Consider the following 17,572-nt stretch of genomic DNA (forward strand, 5'->3'; position numbering starts at 1 on the left):
ATGGCACTATTACCTATATAGTGCACGACTGCAGTGCTCTGGTCAAAAGTAGTGCACTATACAGGGAATAGGGTGTCATTTGGGATACAGAGGTATTTCAACTGCAGGCTGCGTCTGAAATGGCAAACACATGTATGTATGCCCTAGTCCTGGGGACTCCAAGGGCGTACACCGTTTTGTTTTTTGCCCTAGCACTACACGGCCGACCCACCCGGCACCACACGGCCGACCCACCCGGCACCACACGGCCGACCCACCCGGCACCACACGGCCGACCCACCAGGCACCACACGGCCGACCCACCCGGCACCACACGGCCGACCCACCCGGCACCACACGGCCGACCCACCCGGCACCATACGGCCGACCCACCCGGCCGACCCACATAGCACTACACGGCTGATTCATCAAGCTTCAATGATTTGAATCAGCTGTGTAGTGTTAAGACAAAAAAACGTGCACACCCTTGGAGTCCCGATTACCGAGTTTGGGAAACACTGCCCCATTCAAAAGTGGTGTACGATATAGGGAATAGGGTGCGATTTGGGAAGCAAACTTTTACTTGGGGATATTTACAATCACTTCCTGACCAACATACTTCACACTAGATGATACATAAATTCAAATAAGAGAAAAATTGCTGATAAACAGTACTGCAAATACATCATTTTTTAAATATATTCACCATTTCAGTGTGAGCCTCCGTTTCCTTCCTCAGCGGAGGTTCAAACTTCACTTTATCAACTGTGTGGAGGAGAGAAGAAGGCTTGAAGTGGCATTGAGACACTACACACTCCAGTCAGTAGGGGGAGCCAGAACCAAACACTTCAAACATAACAACAAACCATATCCTCATGCATCAGAGTAGGGTGAAGATACCCCACCCTATTCCCTATATAGTGCACGACTTTTGATCAGGGCCCATAGGGCATTGATCCAAAGTAGTGCACTATTTAAAACCCATAAGAGTCCAAGACCCGTCTACGCTGAGGGGGGGGGGGGGGTGTTCTACTAAGCTACAGTTGAAATCGGAAGCAGTGGCTTAGCATAATACATTTAAACTCAGTTTCACAATTCCTGACATTTAATCCTAGTAAAAATTCCCTGTCTTAGGTCAGTTAGGATCACCACTTTATTTTAAGAATGTGAAATGTCAGAATAATAGTAGAGAGAATGATTTATTTAAGCTTTTATTTCTTTCATCACATTCCCAGTGGGTCAGAAGTTACCATACACTCAATTAGTATTTGGTAGCATTGCCTTTAAATTGTTTAACTTGGGTCAAAGGTTTTGGGTAGCCTTTCACAACCTTCCCACAATAAGTTGGGTGAATGTTGGCCCATTCCTCCTGACAGAGTTGGTGTAACTGAGTCAGGTTTGTAGGCCTCCTTGCTCGCACATGCTTTTTCAGTTCTGCCCACAAAATTTCTACAGGATTGTAGTCAGGGCTTTGTGATGGCCACTCCAATACCTTGACTTTGTTGTCCTTAAGCCATTTGCCACAACTTTGGAAGTATGCTTGGGGTCATTGTCCATTTGGAAGACCCATTTGCGACCAAGCTTTAACTTCCTGACTGATGTCTTGAAATGTTGCTTCAATATATCCACATAATTTCCCTTCCTCATGATGCCATCTATTTTGTGAAGTGCACCAGTCCCTCCTGCAGCAAAGCACCCCCACAACATGATGCTGCCACCCCCGTGCTTCACGATTGGGATGGTGTTCTTCAGCTTGCAAGCTTCCCCTTTTTTCCTCCAAAAAGTATGATCTTTGTCCCCATGTGCAGTTGCAAACCGTAGTCTGTCTTTTTTATGGCGGTTTTGGAGCAGTGGCTTCTTCCTTGCTGAGCGGCCTTTCAGGTTATGTCGATATAGGACTCGTTTTGCTGTGGATATAGATACTTTTGTACCTGTTTCCTCCAGCATCTTCACAAGGTCCTTTGCGGTATGACGGCTGCGTGGTCCCATGATGTTTTGCGTACTATTGTTTGTACAGATGAACGTGGTTGGCTGATTTCTTTAGATTTTCCCATGATGTCAAGCAAAGAGGCACTGAGTTTGAAGGTAGGCCTTGAAATATGTCAATTAGCCTATCAGAAGCTTCTAAAGCCATGACATTTTCTGGAATTTTCCAAGCTGTTTAAAGGCACAGTCAACTTAGTGTATGTAAACTTCTGACCCACTGGAATTGTGATACACTAAATTATAAGTGAAATAATCTGTCTGTAAACAATTGTTGGATTTTTTTTTAATGACTCCAACCTAAGTGTATGTAAACGTCCGACTTCAACTGTATATGGAATTGTTTTAAGAAGGCCATACCAAGGATAATTTTGCCAATTTTGGAATTTTAAGACCCCTTGAAGTATCCCCCCCCCAAAAAAAATATATTTTTAGAAATAATTATATTTCGGCCTTACTGCTATTAGCCCATACAAACGCAGTGAATAACAGATTCACGACATGTAGTGGGGCGGCAGGTAGCCTAGTGGTTAGAGCGTTGGGCCAGTAACCACCAAAAGGTTGCTAGATCGAATCCCCGAGCTGACAAGGTAAACATCTGTCGTTCTGCCCCTGAACAAGGCAGTAAACCCACTGTTCCCCGGTAGGCCGTCATTGTAAATAATAATTTGTTCTTAACTGACTTGCCAAGGTTGAATAACAAATTAAATGTAACAGATAGTCCCCCCCCCCCCCAAAAAAAAACCTAAGGAAGTTCGTTCTGAAGTGTCTGTTCTAGATCTGAACGATCAGGTGTTTTAAGCTCTGTCACCTTTCACCACATCGTCGGATTGAGACGCATCCAATGCAAAACAAAACCTCCAGACAGATTTGTATGGGGATTGTTCTGATGCTGCTAATTCGATTTCTGGAGGGGAACGGACATCAACCTCGGGGGGGGGTTAAGGAATAGGGTGCCATTTATAACACAGACCCTTTTCTAATGCTTCCTTCCTTCCTTGACAAAGCTTTCCCCTACCCAGTCATACAAAGTCAGTGATAAACAGTATTTCAAGGAAAGATGCATTTTTTTTGACCAGTATTTTGAACAGGGCCTTAGTTCTGATGATGATGATGACATTGTGAACAAATCAAGCTCTAGATGTTGATTCATCATACAATATGATGGTAGTAAGGTTAGCAGTAAATGGTGACACACACACACACACACACAGAGCACCAATAGGTGGTTCAGTATTATAACCACTCCTCTCGTCACTAGGCCTGAGACATGGTGTCTACACTAAACCCGCCCACAGGCTAAATGCGAGAGCAAGAGAGCGGATTGGTGGACGAGATTACGTCTGCATCCCAAATGGTAACCCATTCCCCATATAGTGCCCTCCTCACTATATGGGGACGTACTGCCCTCCTCGCTATGTGGGGACGTGGTGCCCTCCTCGCTATGTGGGGACGTGGTGCCCTCCTCGCTATGTGGGGACGTGGTGCCCTCCTCGCTATGTGGGGACGTGGTGCCCTCCTCGCTATGTGGGGACGTGGTGCCCTCCTCGCTATGTGGGGACGTGGTGCCCTCCTCGCTATGTGGGGACGTGGTGCCCTCCTCGCTATGTGGGGACGTGGTGCCCTCCTCGCTATGTGGGGACGTGGTGCCCTCCTCGCTATATGGGGACCTAGTGCCCTCCTCGCTATATGGGGACCTAGTGCCCTCCTCGCTATATGGGGACCTAGTGCCCTCCTCGCTATATGGGGACCTAGTGCCCTCCTCGCTATATGGGGACGTAGTGCCCTCCTCGCTATATAGGGACGTAGTGCCCTCCTCGCTATATAGGGACGTAGTGCCCTCCTCGCTATATAGGGACGTAGTGCCCTCCTCGCTATATAGGGACGTAGTGCCCTCCTCGCTATATAGGGACGTAGTGCCCTCCTCGCTATATAGGGACGTAGTGCCCTCCTCGCTATATAGGGACGTAGTGCCCTCCTCGCTATATAGGGACGTAGTGCCCTCCTCGCTATATAGGGACGTAGTGCCCTCCTCGCTATATAGGGACGTAGTGCCCTCCTCGCTATATAGGGACGTAGTGCCCTCCTCGCTATATAGGGACGTAGTGCCCTCCTCGCTATATAGGGACGTAGTGCCCTCCTCGCTATATAGGGACGTAGTGCCCTCCTCGCTATATAGGGACGTAGTGCCCTCCTCGCTATATAGGGACGTAGTGCCCTCCTCGCTATATAGGGACGTAGTGCCCTCCTCGCTATATAGGGACGTAGTGCCCTCCTCGCTATATAGGGACGTAGTGCCCTCCTCGCTATATAGGGACGTAGTGCCCTCCTCGCTATATAGGGACGTAGTGCCCTCCTCGCTATATAGGGACGTAGTGCCCTCCTCGCTATATAGGGACGTAGTGCCCTCCTCGCTATATAGGGACGTAGTGCCCTCCTCGCTATATAGGGACGTAGTGCCCTCCTCGCTATATAGGGACGTAGTGCCCTCCTCGCTATATAGGGACGTAGTGCCCTCCTCACTATATAGGGACGTAGTGCCCTCCTCACTATATAGGGACGTAGTGCCCTCCTCGCCACATGGGGACGTAGTGCCCTCCTCGCCACATGGGGACGTAGTGCCCTCCTCGCCACATAGGGACGTAGTGCCCTCCTCGCTATATAGGGACGTAGTGCCCTCCTCGCTATATAGGGACGTAGTGCCCTCCTCGCTATATAGGGACGTAGTGCCCTCCTCGCTATATAGGGACGTAGTGCCCTCCTCGCTATATAGGGACGTAGTGCCCTCCTCACCACATGGGGACGTAGTGCCCTCCTCACCATATAGGGACGTAGTGCCCTCCTCACTATATGGGGATGTAGTGCCCTCCTCACTACGTGGGGACGTAGTGCCCTCCTCGCTACGTGGGGACGTAGTGCCCTCCTCGCTACATGGGGACGTAGTGCCCTCCTCGCTATATAGGGACGTAGTGCCCTCCTCGCTATATAGGGACGTAGTGCCCTCCTCACTATATAGGGACGTAGTGCCCTCCTCACTATATAGGGACGTAGTGCCCTCCTCACTATATAGGGACGTAGTGCCCTCCTCACTATATGGGGACGTAGTGCCCTCCTCACTATATGGGGACGTAGTGCCCTCCTCACTATATGGGGACGTAGTGCCCTCCTCACTATATAGGGACGTAGTGCCCTCCTCACTATATGGGGACGTAGTGCCCTCCTCACTATATGGGGACGTAGTGCCCTCCTCACTATACGGGGACGTAGTGCCCTCCTCACTACGTGGGGACGTAGTGCCCTCCTCACTACGTGGGGACGTAGTGCCCTCCTCACTACGTGGGGACGTAGTGCCCTCCTCACTATATAGGGACGTAGTGCCCTCCTCACTATATGGGGACGTAGTGCCCTCCTCACTATATGGGGACGTAGTGCCCTCCTCACCATATGGGGACGTAGTGCCCTCCTCACTATATAGGGACGTAGTGCCCTCCTCACTACGTGGGGACGTAGTGCCCTCCTCACTACGTGGGGACGTAGTGCCCTCCTCACTATATAGGGACGTAGTGCCCTCCTCACTATATGGGGACGTAGTGCCCTCCTCACTATATGGGGACGTAGTGCCCTCCTCACCACATGGGGACGTAGTGCCCTCCTCACCATATGGGGACGTAGTGCCCTCCTCACTACGTGGGGACGTAGTGCCCTCCTCACTACGTGGGGACGTAGTGCCCTCCTCACTATATAGGGACGTAGTGCCCTCCTCACTATATAGGGACGTAGTGCCCTCCTCACTATATGGGGACGTAGTGCCCTCCTCACTATATGGGGACGTAGTGCCCTCCTCACTATATGGGGACGTAGTGCCCTCCTCACTATATGGGGACGTAGTGCCCTCCTCACTATATGGGGACGTAGTGCCCTCCTCACTATATGGGGACGTAGTGCCCTCCTCACTATATGGGGACGTAGTGCCCTCCTCACTATATGGGGACGTAGTGCCCTCCTCACTATATGGGGACGTAGTGCCCTCCTCACCATATGGGGACGTAGTGCCCTCCTCGCCACATGGGGACGTAGTGCCCTCCTCGCCATATAGGGACGTAGTGCCCTCCTCGCCATATAGGGACGTAGTGCCCTCCTCGCCATATAGGGACGTAGTGCCCTCCTCGCCATATAGGGACGTAGTGCCCTCCTCGCCATATAGGGACGTAGTGCCCTCCTCGCCATATAGGGACGTAGTGCCCTCCTCGCCATATAGGGACGTAGTGCCCTCCTCGCCATATAGGGACGTAGTGCCCTCCTCGCCATATAGGGACGTAGTGCCCTCCTCGCCATATAGGGACGTAGTGCCCTCCTCGCTATATAGGGACGTAGTGCCCTCCTCGCTATATAGGGACGTAGTGCCCTCCTCACTATATAGGGACGTAGTGCCCTCCTCACTATATAGGGACGTAGTGCCCTCCTCACTATATAGGGACGTAGTGCCCTCCTCACCACATGGGGACGTAGTGCCCTCCTCACCACATAGGGACGTAGTGCCCTCCTCACTACGTGGGGACGTAGTGCCCTCCTCACTACGTGGGGACGTAGTGCCCTCCTCACTACGTGGGGATGTAGTGCCCTCCTCACTACGTGGGGATGTAGTGCCCTCCTCACTACGTGGGGACGTAGTGCCCTCCTCACTATATAGGGACGTAGTGCCCTCCTCACTATATGGGGACGTAGTGCCCTCCTCACTATATGGGGACGTAGTGCCCTCCTCACTATATGGGGACGTAGTGCCCTCCTCACTATATGGGGACGTAGTGCCCTCCTCACTATATGGGGACGTAGTGCCCTCCTCACTATATGGGGACGTAGTGCCCTCCTCACTATATGGGGACGTAGTGCCCTCCTCACTATATGGGGACGTAGTGCCCTCCTCACTATATGGGGACGTAGTGCCCTCCTCACCACATGGGGACGTAGTGCCCTCCTCACCACATGGGGACGTAGTGCCCTCCTCGCCACATAGGGACGTAGTGCCCTCCTCGCCATATAGGGACGTAGTGCCCTCCTCGCCATATAGGGACGTAGTGCCCTCCTCGCCATATAGGGACGTAGTGCCCTCCTCGCCATATAGGGACGTAGTGCCCTCCTCGCCATATAGGGACGTAGTGCCCTCCTCGCCATATAGGGACGTAGTGCCCTCCTCGCCATATAGGGACGTAGTGCCCTCCTCGCTATATAGGGACGTAGTGCCCTCCTCACTATATAGGGACGTAGTGCCCTCCTCACTATATAGGGACGTAGTGCCCTCCTCACCACATGGGGACGTAGTGCCCTCCTCACCACATGGGGACGTAGTGCCCTCCTCACCACATAGGGACGTAGTGCCCTCCTCACTATATGGGGACGTAGTGCCCTCCTCACTACGTGGGGATGTAGTGCCCTCCTCGCTACATGGGGACGTAGTGCCCTCCTCACTATATAGGGACGTAGTGCCCTCCTCACTATATGGGGACGTAGTGCCCTCCTCACCACATGGGGACGTAGTGCCCTCCTCACCACATGGGGACGTAGTGCCCTCCTCACCACATAGGGACGTAGTGCCCTCCTCACTATATGGGGACGTAGTGCCCTCCTCACTACGTGGGGATGTAGTGCCCTCCTCGCTACATGGGGACGTAGTGCCCTCCTCACTATATAGGGACGTAGTGCCCTCCTCACTATATGGGGACGTAGTGCCCTCCTCACTATACGGGGACGTAGTGCCCTCCTCACTATACGGGGACGTAGTGCCCTCCTCAACACGTGGGGACGTAGTGCCCTCCTCACTACGTGGGGACGTAGTGCCCTCCTCACTACGTGGGGACGTAGTGCCCTCCTCACTACATAGGGACGTAGTGCCCTCCTCACCATATGGGGACGTAGTGCCCTCCTCACCACATGGGGACGTAGTGCCCTCCTCACCATATGGGGACGTAGTGCCCTCCTCACCATATGGGGACGTAGTGCCCTCCTCACTATATGGGGACGTAGTGCCCTCCTCACTATATGGGGACGTAGTGCCCTCCTCGCTACATGGGGACGTAGTGCCCTCCTCGCTACATGGGGACGTAGTGCCCTCCTCGCTACATGGGGACGTAGTGCCCTCCTCGCTATATAGGGACGTAGTGCCCTCCTCGCTATATAGGGACCTAGTGCCCTCCTCGCTATATAGGGACCTAGTGCCCTCCTCGCTATATGGGGACGTAGTGCCCTCCTCACTACATGGGGACGTAGTGCCCTCCTCACTACATGGGGACGTAGTGCCCTCCTCACTACATGGGGACGTAGTGCCCTCCTCACTACATGGGGACGTAGTGCCCTCCTCACTACATGGGGACGTAGTGCCCTCCTCACTACATGGGGACGTAGTGCCCTCCTCGCTACATGGGGACGTAGTGCCCTCCTCGCTACATGGGGACGTAGTGCCCTCCTCGCTACATGGGGACGTAGTGCCCTCCTCGCTACATGGGGACGTAGTGCCCTCCTCGCTACATGGGGACGTAGTGCCCTCCTCGCTACATGGGGACGTAGTGCCCTCCTCGCTACATGGGGACGTAGTGCCCTCCTCGCTACATGGGGACGTAGTGCCCTCCTCGCTACATGGGGACGTAGTGCCCTCCTCGCTACATGGGGACGTAGTGCCCTCCTCGCTATATGGGGACGTAGTGCCCTCCTCGCTATATGGGGACGTAGTGCCCTCCTCGCTATATGGGGACGTAGTGCCCTCCTCGCTATATGGGGACGTAGTGCCCTCCTCGCTATATGGGGACGTAGTGCCCTCCTCGCTATATGGGGACGTAGTGCCCTCCTCGCTATATGGGGACGTAGTGCCCTCCTCGCTATATGGGGACGTAGTGCCCTCCTCGCTATATGGGGACGTAGTGCCCTCCTCGCTATATGGGGACGTAGTGCCCTCCTCGCTATATGGGGACGTAGTGCCCTCCTCGCTATATGGGGACGTAGTGCCCTCCTCGCTATATGGGGACGTAGTGCCCTCCTCGCTATATGGGGACGTAGTGCCCTCCTCGCTATATGGGGACGTAGTGCCCTCCTCGCTATATGGGGACGTAGTGCCCTCCTCGCTATATGGGGACGTAGTGCCCTCCTCGCTATATGGGGACGTAGTGCCCTCCTCGCTATATGGGGACGTAGTGCCCTCCTCGCTATATGGGGACGTAGTGCCCTCCTCACTATATGGGGACGTAGTGCCCTCCTCACTATATGGGGACGTAGTGCCCTCCTCACTATATGGGGACGTAGTGCCCTCCTCACTATATGGGGACGTAGTGCCCTCCTCACTATATGGGGACGTAGTGCCCTCCTCACTATATGGGGACGTAGTGCCCTTCTCACTATATGGGGACGTAGTGCCCTCCTCACTATATGGGGACGTAGTGCCCTCCTCGCCACATGGGGACGTAGTGCCCTCCTCGCCACATGGGGACGTAGTGCCCTCCTCGCCACATAGGGACGTAGTGCCCTCCTCGCCACATAGGGACGTAGTGCCCTCCTCGCCACATAGGGACGTAGTGCCCTCCTCGCCACATAGGGACGTAGTGCCCTCCTCGCCACATAGGGACGTAGTGCCCTCCTCGCCACATAGGGACGTAGTGCCCTCCTCGCCACATAGGGACGTAGTGCCCTCCTCGCCACATAGGGACGTAGTGCCCTCCTCGCCACATGGGGACGTAGTGCCCTCCTCGCCATATAGGGACCTAGTGCCCTCCTCGCTATATAGGGACCTAGTGCCCTCCTCGCTATATAGGGACGTAGTGCCCTCCTCACTATATGGGGACGTAGTGCCCTCCTCCCTACATGGGGACGTAGTGCCCTCCTCACTACATGGGGACGTAGTGCCCTCCTCACTACATGGGGACGTAGTGCCCTCCTCACTACATGGGGACGTAGTGCCCTCCTCGCTACATGGGGACGTAGTGCCCTCCTCGCTACATGGGGACGTAGTGCCCTCCTCGCTACATGGGGACGTAGTGCCCTCCTCGCTACATGGGGACGTAGTGCCCTCCTCGCTACATGGGGACGTAGTGCCCTCCTCGCTACATGGGGACGTAGTGCCCTCCTCGCTATATGGGGACGTAGTGCCCTCCTCGCTATATGGGGACGTAGTGCCCTCCTCGCTATATGGGGACGTAGTGCCCTCCTCGCTATATGGGGACGTAGTGCCCTCCTCGCTATATGGGGACGTAGTGCCCTCCTCGCTATATGGGGACGTAGTGCCCTCCTCGCTATATGGGGACGTAGTGCCCTCCTCGCTATATGGGGACGTAGTGCCCTCCTCGCTATATGGGGACGTAGTGCCCTCCTCGCTATATGGGGACGTAGTGCCCTCCTCGCTATATGGGGACGTAGTGCCCTCCTCGCTATATGGGGACGTAGTGCCCTCCTCGCTATATGGGGACGTAGTGCCCTCCTCGCTATATGGGGACGTAGTGCCCTCCTCGCTATATGGGGACGTAGTGCCCTCCTCGCTATATGGGGACGTAGTGCCCTCCTCGCTATATGGGGACGTAGTGCCCTCCTCGCTATATGGGGACGTAGTGCCCTCCTCGCTATATGGGGACGTAGTGCCCTCCTCGCTATATGGGGACGTAGTGCCCTCCTCACTATATGGGGACGTAGTGCCCTCCTCACTATATGGGGACGTAGTGCCCTCCTCACTATATGGGGACGTAGTGCCCTCCTCACTATATGGGGACGTAGTGCCCTCCTCACTATATGGGGACGTAGTGCCCTCCTCACTATATGGGGACGTAGTGCCCTCCTCACTATATGGGGACGTAGTGCCCTCCTCACTATATGGGGACGTAGTGCCCTCCTCACTATATGGGGACGTAGTGCCCTCCTCACTATATGGGGACGTAGTGCCCTCCTCACTATATGGGGACGTAGTGCCCTCCTCACTATATGGGGACGTAGTGCCCTCCTCACCATATGGGGACGTAGTGCCCTCCTCGCCACATGGGGACGTAGTGCCCTCCTCGCCACATGGGGACGTAGTGCCCTCCTCGCCACATGGGGACGTAGTGCCCTCCTCGCCACATAGGGACGTAGTGCCCTCCTCGCCACATAGGGACGTAGTGCCCTCCTCGCCACATAGGGACGTAGTGCCCTCCTCGCCACATAGGGACGTAGTGCCCTCCTCGCCACATGGGGACGTAGTGCCCTCCTCGCCACATGGGGACGTAGTGCCCTCCTCGCTATATAGGGACCTAGTGCCCTCCTCGCTATATAGGGACCTAGTGCCCTCCTCGCTATATAGGGACCTAGTGCCCTCCTCGCTATATGGGGACGTAGTGCCCTCCTCACTACATGGGGACGTAGTGCCCTCCTCACTACATGGGGACGTAGTGCCCTCCTCACTACATGGGGACGTAGTGCCCTCCTCACTACATGGGGACGTAGTGCCCTCCTCACTACATGGGGACGTAGTGCCCTCCTCACTACATGGGGACGTAGTGCCCTCCTCACTACATGGGGACGTAGTGCCCTCCTCACTACATGGGGACGTAGTGCCCTCCTCACTACATGGGGACGTAGTGCCCTCCTCACTACATGGGGACGTAGTGCCCTCCTCACTACATGGGGACGTAGTGCCCTCCTCACTACATGGGGACGTAGTGCCCTCCTCACTACATGGGGACGTAGTGCCCTCCTCACTACATGGGGACGTAGTGCCCTCCTCGCTATATGGGGACGTAGTGCCCTCCTCGCTATATGGGGACGTAGTGCCCTCCTCGCTATATGGGGACGTAGTGCCCTCCTCGCTATATGGGGACGTAGTGCCCTCCTCGCTATATGGGGACGTAGTGCCCTCCTCGCTATATGGGGACGTAGTGCCCTCCTCGCTATATGGGGACGTAGTGCCCTCCTCGCTATATGGGGACGTAGTGCCCTCCTCACTATATGGGGACGTAGTGCCCTCCTCACTATATGGGGACGTAGTGCCCTCCTCACTATATGGGGACGTAGTGCCCTCCTCACTATATGGGGACGTAGTGCCCTCCTCACTATATGGGGACGTAGTGCCCTCCTCACTATATAGGGACGTAGTGCCCTCCTCACTATATAGGGACGTAGTGCCCTCCTCACTATATAGGGACGTAGTGCCCTCCTCACTATATAGGGACGTAGTGCCCTCCTCACTATATAGGGACGTAGTGCCCTCCTCACTATATAGGGACGTAGTGCCCTCCTCACTATATAGGGACGTAGTGCCCTCCTCACTATATAGGGACGTAGTGCCCTCCTCACTATATGGGGACGTAGTGCCCTCCTCACTATATGGGGACGTAGTGCCCTCCTCACTATATGGGGACGTAGTGCCCTCCTCACTATATGGGGACGTAGTGCCCTCCTCACTATATGGGGACGTAGTGCCCTCCTCACTATATGGGGACGTAGTGCCCTCCTCACTATATGGGGACGTAGTGCCCTCCTCACTATATAGGGACGTAGTGCCCTCCTCACTATATAGGGACGTAGTGCCCTCCTCACTATATGGGGACGTAGTGCCCTCCTCACTATACGGGGACGTAGTGCCCTCCTCAACACGTGGGGACGTAGTGCCCTCCTCACTACGTGGGGACGTAGTGCCCTCCTCACTACATAGGGACGTAGTGCCCTCCTCACTACATGGGGACTTAGTGCCCTCCTCACTACATGGGGACGTAGTGCCCTCCTCACTATATGGGGACGTAGTGCCCTCCTCACCACATGGGGACGTAGTGCCCTCCTCACCACATGGGGACGTAGTGCCCTCCTCACCACATGGGGACGTAGTGCCCTCCTCACCACATGGGGACGTAGTGCCCTCCTCACCACATGGGGACGTAGTGCCCTCCTCACCACATGGGGACGTAGTGCCCTCCTCACCACATGGGGACGTAGTGCCCTCCTCACTATATGGGGACGTAGTGCCCTCCTCACTATATGGGGATGTAGTGCCCTCCTCACTATATAGGGACGTAGTGCCCTCCTCGCTATATAGGGACCTAGTGCCCTCCTCGCTATATAGGGACCTAGTGCCCTCCTCGCTATATAGGGACGTAGTGCCCTCCTCGCTATATAGGGACGTAGTGCCCTCCTCGCTATATAGGGACGTAGTGCCCTCCTCGCTATATGGGGACGTAGTGCCCTCCTCACTATATGGGGACGTAGTGCCCTCCTCACTATATGGGGATGTAGTGCCCTCCTCACTACATAGGGACGTAGTGCCCTCCTCACTACATGGGGACGTAGTGCCCTCCTCACTATATGGGGACGTAGTGCCCTCCTCACTATATGGGGACGTAGTGCCCTCCTCACTATATGGGGACGTAGTGCCCTCCTCACTATATGGGGACGTAGTGCCCTCCTCACTATATGGGGACGTAGTGCCCTCCTCACTATATGGGGACGTAGTGCCCTCCTCACTATATGGGGACGTAGTGCCCTCCTCACTATATGGGGACGTAGTGCCCTCCTCACTATATGGGGACGTAGTGCCCTCCTCACTATATGGGGACGTAGTGCCCTCCTCACTATATGGGGACGTAGTGCCCTCCTCACTATATGGGGACGTAGTGCCCTCCTCACTATATGGGGACGTAGTGCCCTCCTCACTATATGGGGACGTAGTGCCCTCCTCACTATATGGGGACGTAGTGCCCTCCTCACTATATGGGGACGTAGTGCCCTCCTCACCACATGGGGACGTAGTGCCCTCCTCACCATATGGGGATGTAGTGCCCTCCTCACTATATGGGGACGTAGTGCCCTCCTCACTATATAGGGACGTAGTGCCCTCCTCACCACATGGGGACGTAGTGCCCTCCTCACCACATGGGGACGTAGTGCCCTCCTCACTATATGGGGACGTAGTGCCCTCCTCACTATATGGGGACGTAGTGCCCTCCTCACCACATGGGGACGTAGTGCCCTCCTCACCACATGGGGACGTAGTGCCCTCCTCACTATATGGGGACGTAGTGCCCTCCTCACTATATGGGGACGTAGTGCCCTCCTCACTATATAGGGACGTAGTGCCCTCCTCACTATATGGGGACGTAGTGCCCTCCTCACTATATAGGGACGTAGTGCCCTCCTCACTATATAGGGACGTAGTGCCCTCCTCACTATATAGGGACGTAGTGCCCTCCTCACTATATAGGGACGTAGTGCCCTCCTCACTATATAGGGACGTAGTGCCCTCCTCACTATATAGGGAACGTGCCATTTGGGATGTTGAGGAGAAACAAAGCAGCCACGACAGGATTCAACATGTCTCAGAGCAACATGCTCCTTGCTGTGACACTGTCAAGGGCGACAGAAACCTGCCATGAAGCTAATCATCTCTTTTGTTGCATTGCTGATACACAGACAGACAAACAAACAAACAGGAGTATATTGAGCTACTGTGTAGCGTGAGTAAACCAGTAAGGTAGGTTACATACTTGTACAATGACGACTATGAAGACACCTGACAGAGAAAGAGCAAAACTCTGCTGTATTGTTGAGTCAAAGCCGCATCTAAAATTGTGTCCTATCCCCTATATAGTAGGGGTGTAACAGTTCACCACACCCACGGTTCGGTACGTATTGTGGTTTTGGGTTACGTTACGGTAAAGTTACGGTACACGAGAATGCTAACAGTTACTGTAGATCATTTTTGTTTATTTGGCAAAGAACTAAAAACTAAAAAGCACCTTGTGTGGCCCAAGTTTAACTTCAGTGACAGCATTCACAATGTTGTGACAGGAACTGCTATGTTGAACCTCTCGAGTAGAGGTCACCGTTCCGAAATAGATATGCAGAAATGTACTTAAAAAAAAAATAGAGACCTGTTCTGAATGGACCCGAAGGACAACTAGACCAGTTCCGTACAGACCTGGTCGGATCCAGACCCAGTCCAGTACGAATGAGGGAAGCAGCATAAAAAGTCATTTTGTAAGCTACTTCATTAACCAGAGCTGATAAAAGCACGAGAGAGAGAGAGAGAGGTGCTGTTCAAGCAGCCGGGGGAGGGGCCTTTCAGTGCGTGTACTTTGAGGGACTGACACGGGGAGCAAGATGGGAGGGATAGTCAGAGACAGCAACCAACCATGCCCGACTCACGCCAGTAGACTAACTTCTTGCTTGTCATAGCTGTGTTATTCATCATCCAATATGATTACGTAGTACCCGTCTTGACTCTATCAAACCGAGAGAAGCTAGTCCAGGCTAAGATAGCTAGCTAAATTAGCTAGTCCAGGCTAAGATAGCTAGCTAAATTAGCTAGTCCAGGCTAAGATAGCTAGCTAAATTAGCTAGTCCAGGCTAAGATAGCTAGCTAAATTAGCTAGTCCAGGATAAAATAGCTAGCTAAATTAGCTAGTCCAGGCTAAGATAGCTAGCTAAATTAGCTAGTCCAGGCTAAGATAGCTAGCTAAATTAGCTAGTCCAGGCTAAGATAGCTAGCTAAATTAGCTAGTCCAGGCTAAGATAGCTAGCTAAACGCTTCCTCCCCGTCATAGTTACAAACGACACCACCTCCTTTCAGAATATTAAGTAGTAGCCTGGTTGTTGGCTCTTGGTCGTTGTAGCATATCCTTCTCCTTGAACTTTTAATCTCCCAACTCGCTTTGCCACAAACTCGGAGGCTCTATGACTGTTGTTCCGCTTTGATGACAACAAGCTACACACGCCACTGCATAGGCTATTCTCGTTGAGCAGTCGCCACATCCTGTTAACGTTTTATCCACAACCGTGTCAATCGCCGCTGAAATGTTCCCGAACATCAGATGTAAAATGATGACGAAAGATCCTTCAATTCTGTTTCATCGACCCTACCACTCGCCATCGTACAGAACTAGCTCCCCGGTTGCGCCTCACAAAAGGACAGTTTGAAATGTGCCAGTTAAGATTTGAATTTCGAATACGTGTACCGTTACACCCCCTACCACTATCATAGGGATCTGGTCAAAAATAGAGCACTATATTTTAGGGAATAGGTTACCATTTGAGAGACAACCAAAGTATGACAGCTATGAGGAACTGCCCTCAGTCTCTCTGAGGTTCTGATGCAAACTGGAATGAGTCAGGCCAACACACACAATTCAAGCAGTAAAGTTGAAATTAAACCGCTCATCATTAGTCGAATGATGCGACTGATGATGATTTTGAAAAAAGTAGCTTGAAAAGGCTCAGCATAGTTTTTTTGGCGCAGGCTGTACACACTACTTCAGTCACTCATTCACTTGATAATGCCTCGAATTTGACAGCGGCATTCCCTTTGTGTGGCCGTAATGCATTGTAAGGCTGCACGATGCAACTATAAAAAAAAAAAAAAAGTGTCTTGAAAAAGGCATGAGCTCAGCTTTGTTTTTGTTTTTGCGCAGGCTTTTTCTTTCAAGGCATAGTTGAAAATGTCTCACGCACCTGAAACCAGTATCTTCAGATGAGCGATTACTTTTCCTATTTGAAACAATGAAATTCAGAATCATATCAGTTCGAACACTGCACTCTACACCACTTCTACGTGTTGCTGACAGGAATGGGCACACACACGAGACGGAGAAGTCCCACTACTATCTCACACTACACTAATATCTCACTACTGTCTCTGACTGACCTGGGTCCCCCCTGTCCTCAGCCCTGTCCGTCTCCTCTGTAGCGTAGATAGGGTAGCTATGGAAACTAGCAGGATAGTTAGGGGGGCCAGGTTTCGAGCACGGCCTTCCTGGAGATGCATCATTCCCGTTTTCTGCTGCTTCATGGTGAGTAGAGGAAAAGTCAGATACAACCGTCAAACAACAATCAACAAGTTCGTCAACAACAACAGATGACAGGTCAACAACAACAACATAAAACAGCTCAAACAGGGACTGAACTGCACAGACAGACAGACAGACCACAGCTAAAGTGAGTACAACTAGAGCTGTGACGGGCACAAATTTCGTCAGCCGGTGATTGTCAAGCAAATAACTGCCGGTCTCACGGTAATTGACCGTTAACTAACATGAACACATTTAGTATCTCCTGGCTTCCACACGGCCTACAAGCCACTGATGCAGACCTTTGGAACATCTACATTTTAAAAAGTCTAATAAATCCATTTAATATAGCCTAAACCTTCACAATGAATCCATTGTTTATTTTAGACAGGTCTATAATGAAGAAAATGTGGTCTATTTCAAAAGAACAGAATAGCATACTCTGAGTTGTCCTTATGTTAGGCCCTGATCTGGCTAGGCCATATGGCTGTGGGCTACACTAGTTCATTAGGCAGACAAGATTTGCTTAGAATTCCATAGTATTATTTTATAGTATGAAGAACACACCTGAACAAAGCTGAATAAAATAGAAAGGATATTTTCTCCAAATGATTTGAGGGAGTGCGCACATGCGGCTATTCTGTGTTGAGCATTGCATTTAAAGTTATTAATGTAACTTTAGTTGTTCTACAAACATTAGACTATCTGTTTTGATTTGTAATACATTGTAAGGCTGCATGATGCGACTAATGAGGATTTGAAAAAAGTCGCTTGAAAAGGCATGAGCTCTGCTTTGTTTTTGTGCAGGCTGTACACACTTCATCAGTCTCTCA

General features: G+C 52.7%; 1 protein-coding gene across 6 annotated transcripts in view; it reads right to left on the bottom strand.

The window, feature by feature from the left end:
* Positions 1 to 17,572, bottom strand: part of LOC139563421 (mitogen-activated protein kinase kinase kinase kinase 5-like) — a 130,833-nt gene that overhangs the window by 42,099 nt on the left and 71,162 nt on the right. For 3 of the 6 annotated variants that reach the window (XM_071382078.1, XM_071382079.1, XM_071382077.1), the window contains exons 15-16: positions 16,598 to 16,735; positions 686 to 744 (exon numbers count right to left, since the gene is read on the bottom strand). In XM_071382078.1, coding sequence (XP_071238179.1) covers positions 686 to 744; positions 16,598 to 16,735 — 197 coding nt within the window. The remainder of the gene's footprint in view (positions 1 to 685; positions 745 to 16,597; positions 16,736 to 17,572) is intronic. The other 3 variants (XM_071382081.1, XM_071382082.1, XM_071382080.1) reach the window with 2 other exon arrangements.

This window comes from Salvelinus alpinus, chromosome 34 (genome assembly GCF_045679555.1).
Source record: "Salvelinus alpinus chromosome 34, SLU_Salpinus.1, whole genome shotgun sequence".
Lineage (NCBI taxonomy): Eukaryota > Metazoa > Chordata > Actinopteri > Salmoniformes > Salmonidae > Salvelinus > Salvelinus alpinus.